The sequence below is a fragment of the Bombina bombina genome, chromosome 3, assembly GCF_027579735.1.
Source record: "Bombina bombina isolate aBomBom1 chromosome 3, aBomBom1.pri, whole genome shotgun sequence".
Taxonomy (NCBI): Eukaryota; Metazoa; Chordata; class Amphibia; order Anura; family Bombinatoridae; genus Bombina; species Bombina bombina.
In genome coordinates, this window is record NC_069501.1 from 719,861,025 (window position 1) to 719,878,457 (window position 17,433).

At 38.9% G+C, this 17,433-nt stretch overlaps 1 protein-coding gene across 1 annotated transcript in view; it reads left to right on the top strand.

The window, feature by feature from the left end:
• The window catches only part of IFT57 (intraflagellar transport 57), a 73,100-nt gene extending 56,427 nt beyond the window's left edge, over window positions 1–16,673 (top strand). The window contains exons 9-11 of the mRNA XM_053707538.1: window positions 9,074–9,136; window positions 9,737–9,803; window positions 16,324–16,673. Coding sequence (XP_053563513.1) covers window positions 9,074–9,136; window positions 9,737–9,803; window positions 16,324–16,502 — 309 coding nt within the window. The 3' untranslated portion in view covers window positions 16,503–16,673. The remainder of the gene's footprint in view (window positions 1–9,073; window positions 9,137–9,736; window positions 9,804–16,323) is intronic.
• The last annotated feature ends 760 nt before the right edge of the window (window positions 16,674–17,433 follow it).

Genomic DNA, 17,433 nt, shown 5'->3' on the forward strand with positions numbered 1-17,433 from the left:
AATCACTCACAGCAGAGCTGTGAGATTGTAGTTGACTGTGATAAAAAACGTTTATTTCTGTAACTTTTTTTTCTGCTATCAGGGTTAGTTATCCTTTGCTAATGGGAACAAGCCTTTGCTAAAATTGTGTTTTTTACAAAGATTTGATGCTATAACCTTTCAGTTTATTAACTTTCAACTGTCATAACTCTTTCTGTGCTTCTTATAGGCACAGTACGTTTTCATATTATAGTAAATTACTTGAAAAGTATTTCCAAGTTGCTAGTTTATTTGCTAGTGTGTTAAACATGTCTGATTCAGAGGAAGACATCTGTGCTATATGTGCTAATGCCAAAGTGGAGCCCAATAGAAATTTATGTACTAACTGCATTGATGCTACTTTAAATAAAAGTCAATCCGTACAAATTGAACACATTTCACCAAACAACGAGGGGAGAGTTATGCCGACTAACTCGCCTCACGTGTCAGTACCTGCATCTCCCTCTCGGGAGGTGCGTGATATTGTGGCGCAGAGTACATCTGGGCGGCCATTACAAATCACATTACAGGATATGGCTACTGTTATGACTGAAGTTTTGGCTAAATTACCAGAACTAAGAGGTAAGCGTGATCACCCTGGGGTGAGAACAGAGTGCGCTGATAATGTTAGGGCCATGTCAGATACTGCGTCACAACTTGCAGAACATGAGGACGGAGAGCTTCATTCTGCGGCTGACGGTTCTGATCCAAACAGATTGGATTCAGATATTTCAAATTTTAAATTTTAAGCTGGAAAACCTCCGTGTATTACTAGGGGAGGTGTTAGCGGCTCTGAATGATTGTAACACAGTTGCAATACCAGAGAAAATGTGTAGGTTGGATAAATATTTTGCGGTACCGTCGAGTACTGACGTTTTTCCTATACCTAAGAGACTTACTGAAATTGTTACTAAGGAGTGGGATAGACCCGGTGTGCCGTTCTCACCCCCTCCGATATTTAGAAAGATGTTTCCAATAGACACCACCACACGGGACTTATGGCAAACGGTCCCTAAGGTGGAGGGAGCAGTTTCTACTTTAGCTAAGCGTACCACTATCCCGGTGGAGGATAGCTGTGCCTTTTCAGATCCAATGGATAAAAAGTTAGAGGGTTACCTTAAGAAAATGTTTGTTCAACAAGGTTTTATATTGCAACCCCTTGCATGCATTGCGCCTGTCACGGCTGCAGCAGCATTTTGGTTTGAGTCTCTGGAAGAGACACTTAAATCAGCTCCATTAGATGAGATTACACACAAGCTTAAAGCTCTTAAGTTAGCTAACTCATTTATTTCATATGCCGTAGTACATTTAACTAAGCTTACGGCTAAGAATTCCGGATTCGCCATTCAGGCGCGCAGAGCACTGTGGCTAAAATCCTGGTCAGCTGACGTTACTTCTAAGTCTAAATTACTTAATATACCTTTCAAAGGGCAGACCTTATTCGGGCCCGGATTGAAAGAAATTATCGCTGACATTACAGGAGGTAAAGGCCATGCCCTGCCTCAAGACAGAGCCAAACCTAAGGCTAGACAGTCTAATTTTCGTTCCTTTCGGAATTTCAAAGCAGGAGCAGCATCAACTTCCTCTGCTCCAAAACAAGAAGGATATGTTGCTCGCTACAGACAAGGCTGGAGACCTAACCAGTCCTGGAACAAGGGCAAGCAGGCCAGGAAACCTGCTGCTGCCCCTAAAACAGCATGAATTGAGGGCCCCCGATCCGGGAACGGGTCTAGTGGGGGGCAGATTTTCTCTCTTCGCCCAGGCTTGGGCAAGAGATGTCCAGGATCCCTGGGCGCTAGAGATAATATCTCAGGGATACCTTCTGGACTTCAAATACTCTCCCCCAAGAGAGAGATTTCATCTGTCAAGGTTGTCAACAAACCAAATAAAGAAAGAGGCGTTTCTACGCTGCGTACAAGAGCTTTTATTAATGGGAGTAATCCATCCAGTTCCACGGTCGGAACAGGGACAAGGGTTTTACTCAAATCTGTTTGTGGTTCCCAAAAAAGAGGGAACTTTCAGGCCAATCCTGGATTTAAAGATCCTAAACAAATTCCTAAGAGTTCCATCGTTCAAAATGGAGACTATTCGGACAATTTTACCCATGATCCAAAAGGGTCAGTACATGACCACAGTGGATTTAAAAGATGCTTACCTTCACATACCGATCCACAAAGATCATTACCGGTATCTAAGGTTTGCCTTTCTAGACAGGCATTACCAGTTTGTAGCTCTTCCATTTGGATTGGCTACGGCTCCAAGAATCTTCACAAAGGTTCTGGGCGCTCTTCTGGCGGTACTAAGACCGCAAGGAATTTCGGTAGCTCCGTACCTAGACGACATTCTGATACAAGCGTCAAGCTTTCAAACTGCCAAGTTTCATACAGAGTTAGTACTGGCATTTCTAAGGTCGCATGGGTGGAAGGTGAACGAAAAGAAGAGTTCTCTCTTTCCACTCACAAGAGTTCCCTTCTTGGGGACTCTTATAGATTCTGTAGAAATGAAGATCTACCTGACAGAAGACAGGTTAACAAAGCTTCAAAATGCTTGCCGTGTCCTTCATTCCATTCAACACCCGTCAGTGGCTCAATGCATGGAGGTAATCGGCTTAATGGTAGCGGCAATGGACATAGTACCCTTTGCACGCCTACACCTCAGACCGCTGCAATTGTGCATGCTAAGTCAGTGGAATGGGGATTACTCAGACTTGTCCCCTTCTCTGAATCTGGATCAAGAGACCAGAAATTCTCTTCTATGGTGGCTTTCTCGGCCACATCTGTCCAGGGGGATGCCATTCAGCAGGCCAGACTGGACAATTGTAACAACAGTCGCCAGCCTACTAGGTTGGGGCGCCGTCTGGAATTCTCTGAAGGCTCAGGGACAATGGAATCAGGAGGAGAGTCTCCTACCAATAAACATTCTGGAATTGAGAGCAGTTCTCAATGCCCTTCTGGCTTGGCCCCAGTTGACAACTCCGGGGTTCATCAGGTTTCAGTCGGACAACATCACGACTGTAGCCTACATCAACCATCAGGGAGGGACAAGAAGCTCCCTAGCAATGATGGAAGTATCAAAGATAATTCGCTGGGCAGAGTCTCACTCTTGCCGCCTGTCAGCAATCCACATCCCGGGAGTGGAGAACTGGGAGGCGGATTTTTTAAGTCGTCAGACTTTTCATCCGGGGGAGTGGGAACTTCATCCGGAGGTCTTTGCCCAAATACTTCGACATTGGGGCAAACCAGAGATAGATCTCATGGCGTCTCGACAGAACGCCAAGCTTCCTCGTTACGGGTCCAGATCCAGGGATCCGGGAGCGGTCCTGATAGATGCCTTGACAGCACCTTGGACCTTCAGGATGGCTTATGTGTTTCCACCCTTCCCGATGCTTCCTCGATTGATTGCCAGAATCAAACAGGAGAGAGCATCAGTGATTCTAATAGCGCCTGCATGGCCACGCAGGACTTGGTATGCAGATCTGGTGGACATGTCATCCTGTCCACCTTGGTCTCTACCTCTGAAACAGGACCTTCTGATACAGGGTCCTTTCAAACATCAAAATCTAACTTCTCTGAAGCTGACTGCTTGGAAATTGAACGCTTGATTTTATCAAAACGTGGTTTTTCTGAGTCAGTTATTGATACCTTAATACAGGCTAGGAAGCCTGTTACCAGAAAGATTTACCATAAAATATGGCGTAAATACCTATATTGGTGCGAATCCAAAGGTTACTCTTGGAGTAAGGTTAGGATTCCTAGGATATTGTCTTTTCTACAAGAAGGTTTAGAAAAGGGTTTATCCGCTAGTTCCTTAAAGGGACAGATCTCAGCTCTGTCCATTCTGTTGCACAAACGTCTGTCAGAAGTTCCAGACGTTCAGGCTTTTTGTCAGGCTTTGGCCAGGATTAAGCCTGTGTTTAAAACTGTTGCTCCGCCATGGAGTTTAAACCTTGTTCTTAACGTTTTACAGGGCGTTCCGTTTGAACCCCTTCATTCCATTGATATAAAAGTTGTTATCTTGGAAAGTTCTATTTTTAATGGCTATTTCCTCGGCTCGAAGAGTCTCTGAGTTATCAGCCTTACATTGTGATTCTCCTTATTTGATTTTTCACTCGGATAAGGTAGTTCTGCGTACTAAACCTGGGTTCTTACCTAAGGTAGTCACTAACAGGAATATCAATCAAGAGATTGTTGTTCCATCCTTGTGTCCAAATCCTTCTTCAAGGAAGGAACGACTTCTGCACAATCTGGATGTAGTTCGTGCCCTAAAATTTTATTTACAGGCAACTAAAGTTTTTCGACAAACGTCTTCCCTGTTTGTCGTTTACTCTGGTCAGAGGAGAGGTCAAAAAGCTTCTGCTACCTCTCTCTCTTTTTGGCTTCGTAGCATAATACGTTTAGCTTATGAGACTGCTGGACAGCAGCCTCCTGAAAGAATTACAGCTCATTCCACTAGAGCTGTGGCTTCCACTTGGGCCTTTAAGAATGAGGCCTCTGTTGAACAGATTTGCAAGGCTGCAACTTGGTCTTCGCTTCATACTTTTTCCAAATTTTACAAATTTGACACTTTTGCTTCTTCGGAGGCTATTTTTGGGAGAAAGGTTCTTCAGGCAGTGGTTCCTTCTGTATAAAGAGCCTGCCTGTCCCTCCCGTCATCCGTGTACTTTTGCTTTGGTATTGGTATCCCAGAAGTAATGATGACCCGTGGACTGATCACACTTAACAGGAGAAAACATAATTTATGCTTACCTGATAAATTCCTTTCTCCTGTAGTGTGATCAGTCCACGGCCCGCCCTGTTTTTTACGGCAGGTAAATATTTTTTAAATTATACTCCAGTCACCACTACACCCTTTGGCTTCTCCTTTCTCGTTGGTCCTTGGTCGAATGACTGGAGGTGACGTAGAGGGGAGGAGCTATATGGCAGCTCTGCTGGGTGAATCCTCTTGCACTTCCTGTTGGGGAGGAGTAATATCCCAGAAGTAATGATGACCCGTGGACTGATCACACTACAGGAGAAAGGAATTTATCAGGTAAGCATAAATTATGTTATTACAGTTGTGGTGCCATATGCTTTAAAGTTTTTGCTTTTTAAACTTTAATATGCATGGTTTGTTTTTCCAATGTTTACTTCAGCCTTGATTTCTAAATAACAAAATAATTATTTTTGTGTACAGAACTTTCTTGTTTTTTAAGAAAAAAAAATAGGTTCTCAGTAGAACTGAGACATTGTGGTTTAAACCAATGATTTAAAAGACTAACTAAAAGGTTTTTTTTTTTGTTTTTTTTTGTTTTTTCATCTTGTAGTTCCTGATTGCTATTTCTAATTTAATTTAATCCATCAAATCTATCTAAAAAAAATTATGTGTCTGTGTGCTTATTCTAAATGTCAACATTTTTATGGAATTATTGTAATCATTCAGCCACCATCATTTCATGGGTGAATCATTTACCTAGTAGTCTTGCTACTTATATTGATTACTTCTTCCAACCGTTTTTTGAAAAAAAAGCAAGGCTTATTTTAGAGATACTATGGATGTCATTACCATATGGGATCAGGATTATATCTGGATACTATGTTGTGTCTAGCATGCACACTTGTATACCCCATCATCTAGGTATAGAAGCCATTAAATGGGAATTTTTGAGATGGGATATACCGGTTTGACATCTTGATTTCATTCTCCAGGCGATCAAATTTTGTTCTGGAATGGGTTTTCTTTGTTTGAGGATGACTGTTAAAGACAAATTACAGGGCACAGTGATGGGAACAACCCTTTTCCCGTTATATGCCAATTTATTTATACATTCATATATAATTTTATTTTGAGAACTTGTACATTTGAAACAATAATCCCAATAGTGGGTATATTGTAACATACTATTGGTATATCAACAGCGTAGTAATAATATGGAAAAATACAGAACAGGATTGTATGAAGTTAATAGACCATATGAATAATAATTCGCTGAATTTAACATTTGTGAGTAATATTTCTAAACTCTATGTGGAATTTTTAGATTTATTGCTGTTCCATGATGTTGAGGGTAAAGTAGTGGTAACAAATTATAGGAAACCCACTGATAAAAATTGTTTCCTTAACCTCAAATCATGGATCAGCAGTATTTTATATGGACAATATCAACCCATTAGAAGGAATTGCACATATATTGAGGACTACAATTCAGAAGCAGCTAAATTTGGATTTTAGTTTTATTCAAAAGTGTTATGATGTGGCACTTATAACAGAAACAAGTAGAAAAATTGGATAGGAAAACAATATTAGAGCCCACATCCAAAAGGAGGAATGGAAGAGATTCCATCTAATGTATCACTACCTACAGTAAGGGTTTGAGTACCATTAAACACATTTTTAAGAAACATTGAGGGATTTTAAAATCAGACCCAATTACTGTACACATAATTGGGGATAAACCTGATGTGATATTTAGGAAAAATAGGGCCCTGGAAAACATGCTCGATCCAAGTAGGCTGTGTCCTATATGTATGGGTAGCTGTGGTCCTAATTGGTTAATATTTAGGAACTTTAAATGTGGTAAACCACAATGTAAAATGCGTCACTCACTTGATTGTCGGGACAAGTTTTAAAAGTTTGATGGATCAGGAGAGTCAGATTAAATTGGCAGTTTTGTTTACTGCCGAATGCAGAAGTAGGAGACTGCTTTCGGTATTCAGCTCTTTTCGGAGCCAAATATCCTCTTGTGTGAGTAAAAGATCTGGGCAAGTCCAGATTTTAGTGTGTTTACCTTTCATAAGTTGATATTTGGCTACAAAAGGAAACAAATACTGAAAGCAGCCTCCTACATTGTAAGGTTATCCTCTTAAAAATAAGGTTGGAACCATCCAGGCTTCTATAGGGACCTACGTACAGCTGGGACTGACACAAATCACCTACAGTCGAATGGTGCTGTATACAAGATCTCGTCAAGCAGCGTGTATGGATCATCTGACCTGCATTAGGGAGTTTTGTAACTATTGATCACTTTTATCTTGTGAGAAAACTGATGTTGTGTGCCTACTTTTATTGTCAATAAGTCTCACTTAAATCGAAGCTGCGCTTCTTCTGTTTGGATTAGTACAGCTAGATGACTTAGATAATAGGAACTTGGTTATATCTGGCCAGCACTTAAATCTCAACAATTAAAATGAAATGGAGATCATGTGTGCAGCTGTTCAAAAACGACCTCCACATCAGCAGTGGGTCAAGTTCACCTTACAAATGATCACTATAGCTTTGTTAGCTTTTGATTTAAAGGTATTTTTGTAACACAAGCTTATTAAAAAATATTTCTGCTCAAGTGACATTTGAAATGCGCTACAGGACATTATTATTATACTTTATTTATAAAGTGCCAACAAATTCTGCTGCGCTGTCCATGGGTACAAAAGATAAAAGTACAGCAATGACACAATATTGTTAAGAGACAGGACAAAATGTATCAAACAAATACAGGAAGAATTTAGGGCCCTGTTCCCTTGGGAACTTACAATTTAGAAGGGTAGGACACAGGAGGTGGGGACTGCAAGGGTGAAAATTATGTTAGTACAGAGTTAGATGAAGGCAATTTTTAGGTAAGCTGAATTCATTTGTTACTGAGTTAGGTGGTAGCCTTCCTTGAACAAAAATGTCTTTAGGGTACGTTTAAAGGAGGACAGATTGGGGAAAGTCGGACAGCATGAGGAAGTGCATTTCAGTCGGTTGGTGCCACATGTGAGAAGTCCTGCAGTTTTGCATGGGAGGAGGTGATGTAGAAGATGCAAGGAGCAGGTCATTGTTGGACCTCAGGGGGCAGGCTAGAGTATATTTGTTAGTGCGTACAGGTAGTGGGGGTAGCATTGGTCAGGGTGAAAAATATATTATTGATTTCTGCTGTAAATGGGGAGCCAGTGAAGGGACTCGCAGAGAGTACAGCAGATACAGAGCATTTTTTCAAATTATTTTCAAATTATTTTTTTTTTGCATAATTAGAGCCAATAAAAAAAAGCCCACACTTTTATTGAAAGTAACACACTGAAATTGGACAAAAATATCTTAAAACAATAATATGCTACACAATAATTTTACCAAGAAAAAAAAAAAAAGGCAAAAAATGCAATTTTCGGCCAAAATGTTTCTGCGACCAAAATTTTGGTGCATCCCTATTTAAAACAATTATAAATATCAATATACTGTATTATTCTTCATTTAGTTCTATGTAACAGAATCGTATTTAACAGGGTTTTTTTTTTTTTTACTAATTATCCAAATAAAGTATAGTCCTAGAAAACTCATTATATGCAGAACAGTAAGTCAAGTAATAAACTCAAACAACAGCTCTAGGCTAGCATCACATTTTAAACATGCTACACAATTTTACCGAAAATAACAGGCAAGAAAACCGAAATAGCCAAAAATGCCATTTTCGGCCGAAACTTTCTGCGGCCGAAATTTCGGTGCATCCCTAGTTTTAGCCTAGCAGAAGCATTTAGGGTGGATTGAAGGGGGTAGAGGCAGGATAGAGAAAAGCCAGTTAGTAGGTTATTACAGTAGTCTAGTCTGGAAATTATAAGGAAGTGGATTAGTTGCTTAGTGGTGTCAGCTCTCAGAAATGGACACATTTTTGACATATTGCATAAGTGGTTGCGGCAGGATGAAGAGAGCAATTGGATGCGGGGGATGGAGGACAGTTTGAAGTCAAGTGTAACTCTGAGGCAGCGGACTTTGTGGGACAGGGACATGATGTTGCCAACAGTGATAGAAAAGTCAAAAATTGGAGTAGAGCTAGTGGGGGGATTAGAAGGCGCTCAGTCTTGGACATGTTAATCTTTAGGTGGTGAGAGGCCATCCAGGAAGACATGCCAGATAAGCAGTTGCTGATATGAGAAAGGACAGAGGGAGAGAGAGCAGGGGGGTTGAGAGGTTTATCTGAGTATCATAATATTTATTTAAATGTCATAATGAACCCACAAATCCACTGAGTAGTAGTATACAATATTTGTAAAGGATTTCATTGGAAACCAAAATCATTCTGTCATCTTACTTTTATATTTTTTCAAAGGCAAAAGAAGGATATCAACAGGGAAGTGGAGGAGTAACAGAAAGGACTAGAATGCTGTCTGAGGTAATCGCCTGTCTCTCTTGTGTTCTGATATTTTCATGTTTTAATGTCAACCCTAAGGTTGCTTGTATACAGTCTTTAGTTTCACTTTAGTAAGGGGATTTTCTATTAAGCTACGTGTTGCTAAGTACAAAAGAAACTTTTGACCTCAGTGTACTTTTCCTTGCATACACCATAGAAAGTATTGAACCATGTTGGGGTACCTTTATACTTGTAGCTAAATTCTATTATTTACATTTTATAAAGCTTCACTGTTTGAACTTATAGATATGCAATATTTCTAGCTGCAGTGTTCTCCACAGAAAATGTTGCCATCTAGGTGGCACAAAGAAGTAGCCAGGTGGTGGTAAATTAACTCGATACAAAGCACAACTTTATTGCATAATTTAACATTAATTGAATAATATTAATTTGTGCAACAAACATTAAAAAGTTATAATATTTGCTCATGTTAGCTTAATATTGACTTAAATTATAGCTGGGAGGTCAATAAAATCAGCAATGTATGGTGTGCCCAACAAATAGGTCCTGGGAGAACACTGTAACTGGGAGGTCAATGTGACAGAAAAAATAATTTAACACAGCAATATTCTCTGTTTCAAGATCACAGAAGAATTGGAGAAAGTTAAGCAAGAAATGGAAGAAAAAGGCAGTAGCATGACAGATGGTGGTAAGTGGAAATTGCTTCTGGTTTAGAATCCCAAAAGCAATTATTTAACTAATCTTCCTATTGTTTTAGTATAATTAGTTTCCCTAGAACATCAGACAGTGACAGCCATGTTCAAGCAAAGTTCCTTGTGCCCCCTATTCATTCTAAGTTGTTACCTATCACAAAAAGTGAACCACTGGAGTGTAGCCTCTCAGCCAACTGTGGAGGAAAAAACTCCTAGTGAAAATAGGAACGTTAATCAAAAGGAAAAGAAAAAGGGGAAAAGTCTGCAATGTCCCATCATTATTATTTTTTATACGCATGTGTGCAAGGTTACTGTTTATACCTCTTATGGAAATTTCAGCATTAAAGCAAATACTTTTATCAGATTTCATGATGCCCTGGTCTAATCATACAATAACAACGTACCTGCTTACATTCCTATGTTGTACACAAAGGTATTTTGGTGATACTTAAAGTTACTTAAGTGATACTTAAATTACTCTTTTTTTTTTTCATACATTCTGGTTTTTATATTTCGGTTTGACTACAAACCATATACTTCATTTGTAGCCTGAATTGTTCAGTACTGACTTTACTACAATTTGTATATTGTTGCAAACATTGCTGCCACATAGCTAAAAACACATGCATGCTCCTGAGCTCACCAATGATTATTCTTAAACAAATGATACAAAGAGAACTAAGCAAAACTGATCATATAAGTCATTTGGGAAGTTGTTTAAAATTCCTGCTTGCCCTATCCAATCCATTTAAGTTTAATTTTGACTTTGCTGTCCCTTTAAGACTATAGTGCATACGTGATTTTAGATACATAAGCTTAAAAAAAACGAAGGTCCAGTCCTCTGAAAATGCAGCCTAGAACCCTAGACTAGACATTTTTTAAATCCCTCCAGTAAAGCTATCCTTGCAAAAGTAGAACTAGCTGTGCGCTGTCTTTCTCATTTTCAAAGCGGCTAGTTAAAACAAATCTGATTCTTGAATACTCAAAATAATTTCCAAGCTTTGATCTAATGGCTAGGAGTAATTCTGGGCTTTATATTTATAATCAAGTGCCTTGAATATTCCACAGGCTCCTGACTCTCATCCAAAAACTGCACGACAGTTTCTAATGGAAGTTGAGTGATGTGGGCAGCAAAATTAGATTCACTAAAATGCAGTGATGCGAGAACAAAAACTATCACAAAATTATTTTTTCCCGAATCGTTGTCTCATTGTAACTTCAAGAATGTCATGCAAAATTCAACAAAACTTTGGAAAAGGAGTAGCGTACCCATTTTAGCAAGTGTGGGAAGTGTCCTTTGTACCATTTAACAGTTACGGGAGAGGAAGTATCCTTCATAGGCATTAAAGGGACATTAAAGTCAAATAAAAAATAAACTTTCTTGAATCAGATGCAATTTTATACAACTTTACAATTTACTTCTATCTTATTTACTTTGTTAAAAATCATACCTAGGTAGGCCAAGGAGCAGCAATGCACTACCGTGAGGTAGCTGCAGATTAATATCAGCACATATGTCTCTTGTATTCAGGTAGCTCCCAGTAGTGCATTGAAGCAAATTTGTGAATGAAGCAAATTTGATGACGGAAATTGGAAAGCTGTTTAACCTCCTCAGTACCAGAAATTTTAGAGATAAACTTGCCCAAAGTAACTAAGAATTTTCAGCATTTTTGCTATCACTCCATTTAAGCCTTGCTTTTTGTGTGTGTGTATGTATGTATATATGTATATACATTTTGCTATGTTTCATTCCACCATTTTGCCACCAAATGCAATATTTATAAAAAAAAAAAAGTTAACTTTTTTTTCACAAACTTTTGGTTTCTCTCTGAAATTATTTACATACCGCATATGCAGTCATAACACAAATAGTTGTAAAAGCTTCTTTGGGATCCCCTTTGTTCAGAAATAGCAGACATGGCTTTGCCATTGCTTTTTGGTAATTAGAAGGCCACTAATTGCACTTCTGAAATTCCCAGCAGTGAAGGGGTTAGTTATCTGGTAAGGTAATACAGTAGTATTCTAGTGTAAAGATTACCCTCCCACCTGACACCACATACTTCCCTGATCCTTAGCTGATCTCTCCCCCACCCACTCTTTTTACCACCATTTTATTACCAAACAGCTCTTTAACCCTCCCTGCTCCCAATGGTCTCCACATCTAAGATACTGGCAGCTGTCTACTAGTACCCGGTTTACATATGTATTTATATATATATATATATTTTAACAAAAAAATTCTATAGTGTAACGATTCCCCCACCCACCAAGCGACCGTGCAGGGAACCCTCTGGCGATGGACCCACCCGTATGCTTTCCTCCCAAACACCCCACGGCACCACCGCAGCAACTAGTTTAATATAACAAGTGTGGATCATACATTGTAAGAAATTTTTTTAAATTCACTTCCATTTTCAAATGTGCTTTGTTCTCTTATCCCTTGCTGAAAAAGAATACGCACATATCCTACACTAGTGGGAGCCATCTGGTGATTGGTGTCTGCACACATTTATCTCTTGTGATTGGCTAACTAGATGTGTTCAGCTAACTACCAGTAGTGCAATGATGTTCTTTCAGCAATGGCTAACAAGAGAATGAAGCAAATTTGATAGTAGAAGTAAATTGGAAAGTTGTTTGAAATGTTATGTTCTATCCGAACCATGAATTTATTTTTTGTGGTCTCCTCTCCCTTTAAGTAAGATGTTGCTACCTGCAAGAATCCTGTTGACTGGGTGTTTTTTGTTCTATTTTTACAAACTGCAAGTAATGCTTGTAATTAAAACATCAATCTATTTGTACAGCTCAGATTAACTTGAGTCAGTGTTTGTGTTCATTATCGCACCAACTTGCATATATTCCCATAGTATTCTCTGCAATACATGCTTAAATGGTCATGGGGCATTTTGAGATTGTAATATGTCTTTTTATGTGTTCGATAAAAACGTTGCATTATACTTGCATAATGTATTTAGTCCTTTTTCTCTAAAATATTTAAATATTCTAAAAAATAGAAGTACACATGACAAGTTTCACAAATCTAACATTAACACATACATTATATGGCCAAAAGAAAAGGGAAACCTGACCATCTCACCTATATGAGCTTGTTAAGTGTCCCATTCCAAAACCATGGGCATTAATATGTATTTGAACTCCCTTCTGTAGCTATAACAGTTGCAACTTTTCTGGGAAGACTGGGTGTCTGTGGAACTTTGCGCCCATTCAGCCAAAAGAGCATTTTTGAGGTTCTGGCTCACAATCAGTGTTCCAGTTGATCCCAAAGGTGTTCAGTGGGGTCGAGGTCAGAGCTCTATGCAGGCCACTCAAGTCCCTCCCCACCAAACCAAGTCTTTATGAACCTCACTTTGTGCACAAGGGCACAGTCATGTTAGAACAATGAAGGGCCTTCCCTAAACTATTGCCACAAGGTTGGAAGCACCCAATTATCTAAAATGCATTTGCATCCTATAGTATTAAGCTGACACTTCACTGGAACTAAGAGGTCTAGCCCAAACCCTGATAACAGCCACAGACTATTATCCCTCCTCCACTAAACTTTACTGTATGCACTATGTGGTCCAGTAGGTAGCGTTCTCCTGGCATCTGCCACACCCATATTCTTCCATCAGAAGGGCAAAACTTCACAAACTGACTTGGGGCAAAGGTAGCATCCTATGACAGTGCCAAGTTTAAAGTCACTGATCCACTGTACTGTTAACTTTTTTGTGTATGGAGATTTCATGGCTTTGTGCTGGATTGTATGCACCTGTTGGCTATGGATGTGGCTGAAACACCTGATGTCAGTAATTAGTAAGGGTGTCCACATACTTTTGGCCATATAGTGTACCAGATCCTAATCTGATAAGGAACCTCAAGAAAAGTTTTGGCTTCTCCAAACAAAGCAAGTGGTGAGCAGAGTTTAATTTTTTTTAAATATCTGCAGCAAACGCATACATTTTTTTTTTCAGACTCATGAAGTATACTAATTTATTGCTAGAAAGTAGAAAAAATATTGTAATTACAAGGCGTTTACTGTCACTTTAAAAAAAAAAAAAAAAAAAAACCTGATCCAATATCTTCAGTGAAAAAATGTTAATTTAAATAAAATATTGTAAATGGGGGGACACCCGGGTGGCGGCCATCTTGCAGGTCGCACTGAACTTCAGTTCCTCAAGCTTCTTTTATCTATCTCTGATTTAAAGCAGTATTTTTATTAGTACCCTGCTCTAAATAGTGGAGAGGCTTGTCTGAAGAGGTCTGCTTTCCAGAAATAGGGTTTTGGAGAGTGACCGGGCTTCACTGCCCTCAGAACCGGACTTTTTACTTTGAGGCCTTTCCCTGTTATTGAAGCCTCAGCCTGTCCCCACAACTAGCTGTGCCCTAAGTGCACAGTCAAAAACTAAGCTTTGGATACTACTAACCTTTGCTGCAAAAATGGAGACACAAATTCTTCAAGTACTGGAGACCTTATTGCTGCAGCATCTTACCCAGCTGGAAGAGGACCTATTCAAGCCTATGGAGTCGGTCACCCACGAGATCTCATACGCCATAACCGCTGGTGCGTCACAGACAAGCGGTACTAGTTTGCCTTTTGACCCTCTTCCGCAAAAATCCTCACGAGGAATAAACCCTACCAATTCCGACCCAGCCGAGGAGAAGGAGACAAAGTCAATCCTGGGTTGTACCGCTCCTGTTGCTAACGTAAATATGGTGGACCATGAAAGGGACTGGCTATCTACTGGTTTACTGCCTGCTAAAGACAACTATACTAACGGCTCCCACATCCAGCAGGACCCCAGACACCCAACTGCCAGAGAGACGGCTGGAGCTCCTAATCTGTTGGTTAGCCCGCGGCCACCCTTTGCTCCCATGTTCACGGAGACGCTGAATACATACAGGGACTCAGGTACTGTTTCTCCATATCCCCAATGGCCCTGCCTAGAGCTCGATGATACAAACCTGGCTCCGGAAGGAGCCTTGTTACCAGCCAATACTCCCGTATTCTCCCTGGAACTGTGCTGCTTGAGGGATGTCTGGTACCGGAGATCTACCCAGCATGACCGCAATGGAGTGGGCTAACGGACTTTCCGCCCTAGCTTCACTATTCACCCCGCAGGATAGCGGTTTGGTGGCAATAGCGTGAGCTTCAATAGATTACTCTATTTAGTATGTGTTAAAGTGTAAGATAAGCAACAATATATTTATACACTCAATGTTGCCGGGTTCTCCTGTTCCACTCTGGGCCCCCCATACCTATATACTCAATTTACCTAAACCGGCCAGTGTGACACTTTAACTCTTCAGAAACAGTATTATATAAACCAGAAGCAGCGGGGCATAAGTGGGTCTGTTTTTACTATGTCAGTTTTGACAATACTATGAGAGAGATGTTATTTAAATCTATACCTTATTTAGGTCAACCCTCCATATATCACATATCTAATTATGGTTTGTGCAGGGGCTCTATACATTTCCTATATTATATCCCTGTTGCACAATACATGCCACTTATGAGCAGACCTAACTCAACTCACACGAACGTAATAAGAGGAAGAATTAGCTTATACCTCACTGAAACCCCTGACCGTGGCCAACCCTATCTGACTACCTTCTTACTCCTATTTCCTCACATGCTAAGCAGACTGTTATTGTTTACTAATCATATAATATGGTCTGCCAACCACAGTTATACTATAACTGGAAATAAGCCCAGCTAGATAATCTGTTTACACACATTTATGTGATAACCCACTGAGCAAATTATTATACTCACACTAATTAGTTACAAGTTCAGTTGGGGCCATTAGCCTACAATCTCTCTATTCTTCTTTTTTCATTTTATTATGGTTGCCTTTTTGGTTCTGAGGTTGGTACAGTCCTCTTGGGACACATTTAATATACTACCCCTTGATTTAACCACTCAAGTTTTTTTTTCATTAGACCCAAGAGTGGTCTGCTTTGTTTATACAAGGGACTAAAAAATGAGGATTTTGTTTGTTCATTAATATGTAACTGACAGGTTCATGCTGAGAAGACCTGTTCTATCTAGCTTTATACTCTATTTATGTAATCGAAGACATGCTTTATCTTGCTTTATACTTTGTTTTTGTGTACCTATGAGAATGCATGTACCTATGAAGAATGTAATTTGATTTCATGCCTGTAAACCATTTATTTATCCTCAATAAAAATTAAATTTAAAAAAATAAATAAATAAAAAAAAAATATTGTAAATGTTTTTGGTTTCATTGTATGCATAGGTTATATTGTTTTGTGTTTATGCCCTACAAATACAGCAAAAAGCAAACTGCCAGGAAAACAAGTGTATGCTATTTTACATAGATAAAGATGGGGCTAAATTAAAAAAATAATAATATATATATATATATATATATATATATATATATATATATATATATATATATATATATATATATATATATATATATATATATATATATATATATATATAAAAATTTATTTATTTATTTTTATATTTAACGTTTTCTATTACAGCTCCTTTGGTGAAAATTAAACAAGCCCTAACAAAGCTGAAGCAAGAAACTAAACAGATGGAAATCAGGATTGGTGTAGTAGAACACACGCTACTTCAGTCTAAACTCAAGGAAAAATCAAACATGACCCGAGATATGCATGCTATTAATATACCAGAATCCTCTATTGGAGTCTATTAAACACTTTGTCTTCTACTATATTCAATTTGCTATATTTTATATACCATATTTATTTTTATAGCTACACCAATATGTTAATGTATAAAATGTAAATGATTTAGTTACTCGTTTTCTCAAGTGCAAAACAGATGGTGATGATAAATTAAAAATATAAATATTTCTTTTGTCAAATTCAAATGGTATACTTCTTTTTTTTTTTTTTTTTTTCACCTCTATTTTTTGCTATTAAAATGTATTAGTCATAGTAAACTTGTTGGAACTCATTTTTGCTCAGCCGAAGTGCCACCCAATATTCGTATAATAGTATTTTATAACCGCTAATGTGATTTATGCATATATATTTGTTCTTATTAATCACACTTGCCCGCCGGCCCCTCTTATCGCCTTTTTCTTTCTTTCTTCCGAGGACAGTTCTCCAGCAGCCAAGTAGCCGTACAGCTTGCTATTTTACATGTGCATTAGCGTGTAAAACTGTGTATTTGTTCGTACATAGTGACATGTAGAGCAGGTCGGACTGCTTTACATGTCACTAAAATGCTGAAAACAGCCGTTAAGGAGGCAGAGGGAAGTTTGAGTGACAGGAATAAAAATATTAAAGGGACAGTCTAGTGAAAATTTAAACTTTCATGGTTCAGATAGGGCATGCAATTGTAAACCCTGTACTCTGTATGTCACTGGTCGTTGAGGGATTGTCTGGATATAATAGCGTGGGTCTTGGGAGCGAGACTGTGCTATTGAAAAAGTCACCCCCCATAGAAAGTCCATTAAGGGGCTAAACAACTTTCCAATTCCCTTTAATCATCAAATGCTTTTGTTCTCTTGGTATTCTTAGTTGAAAGCTAAACCTAGGTAGGCTTATGCTAATTTCTAAGAATTTGAAGGCCTTTTATCTCAATGCATTTAACTTTTTTTTTTCCACAGATAGACAGCA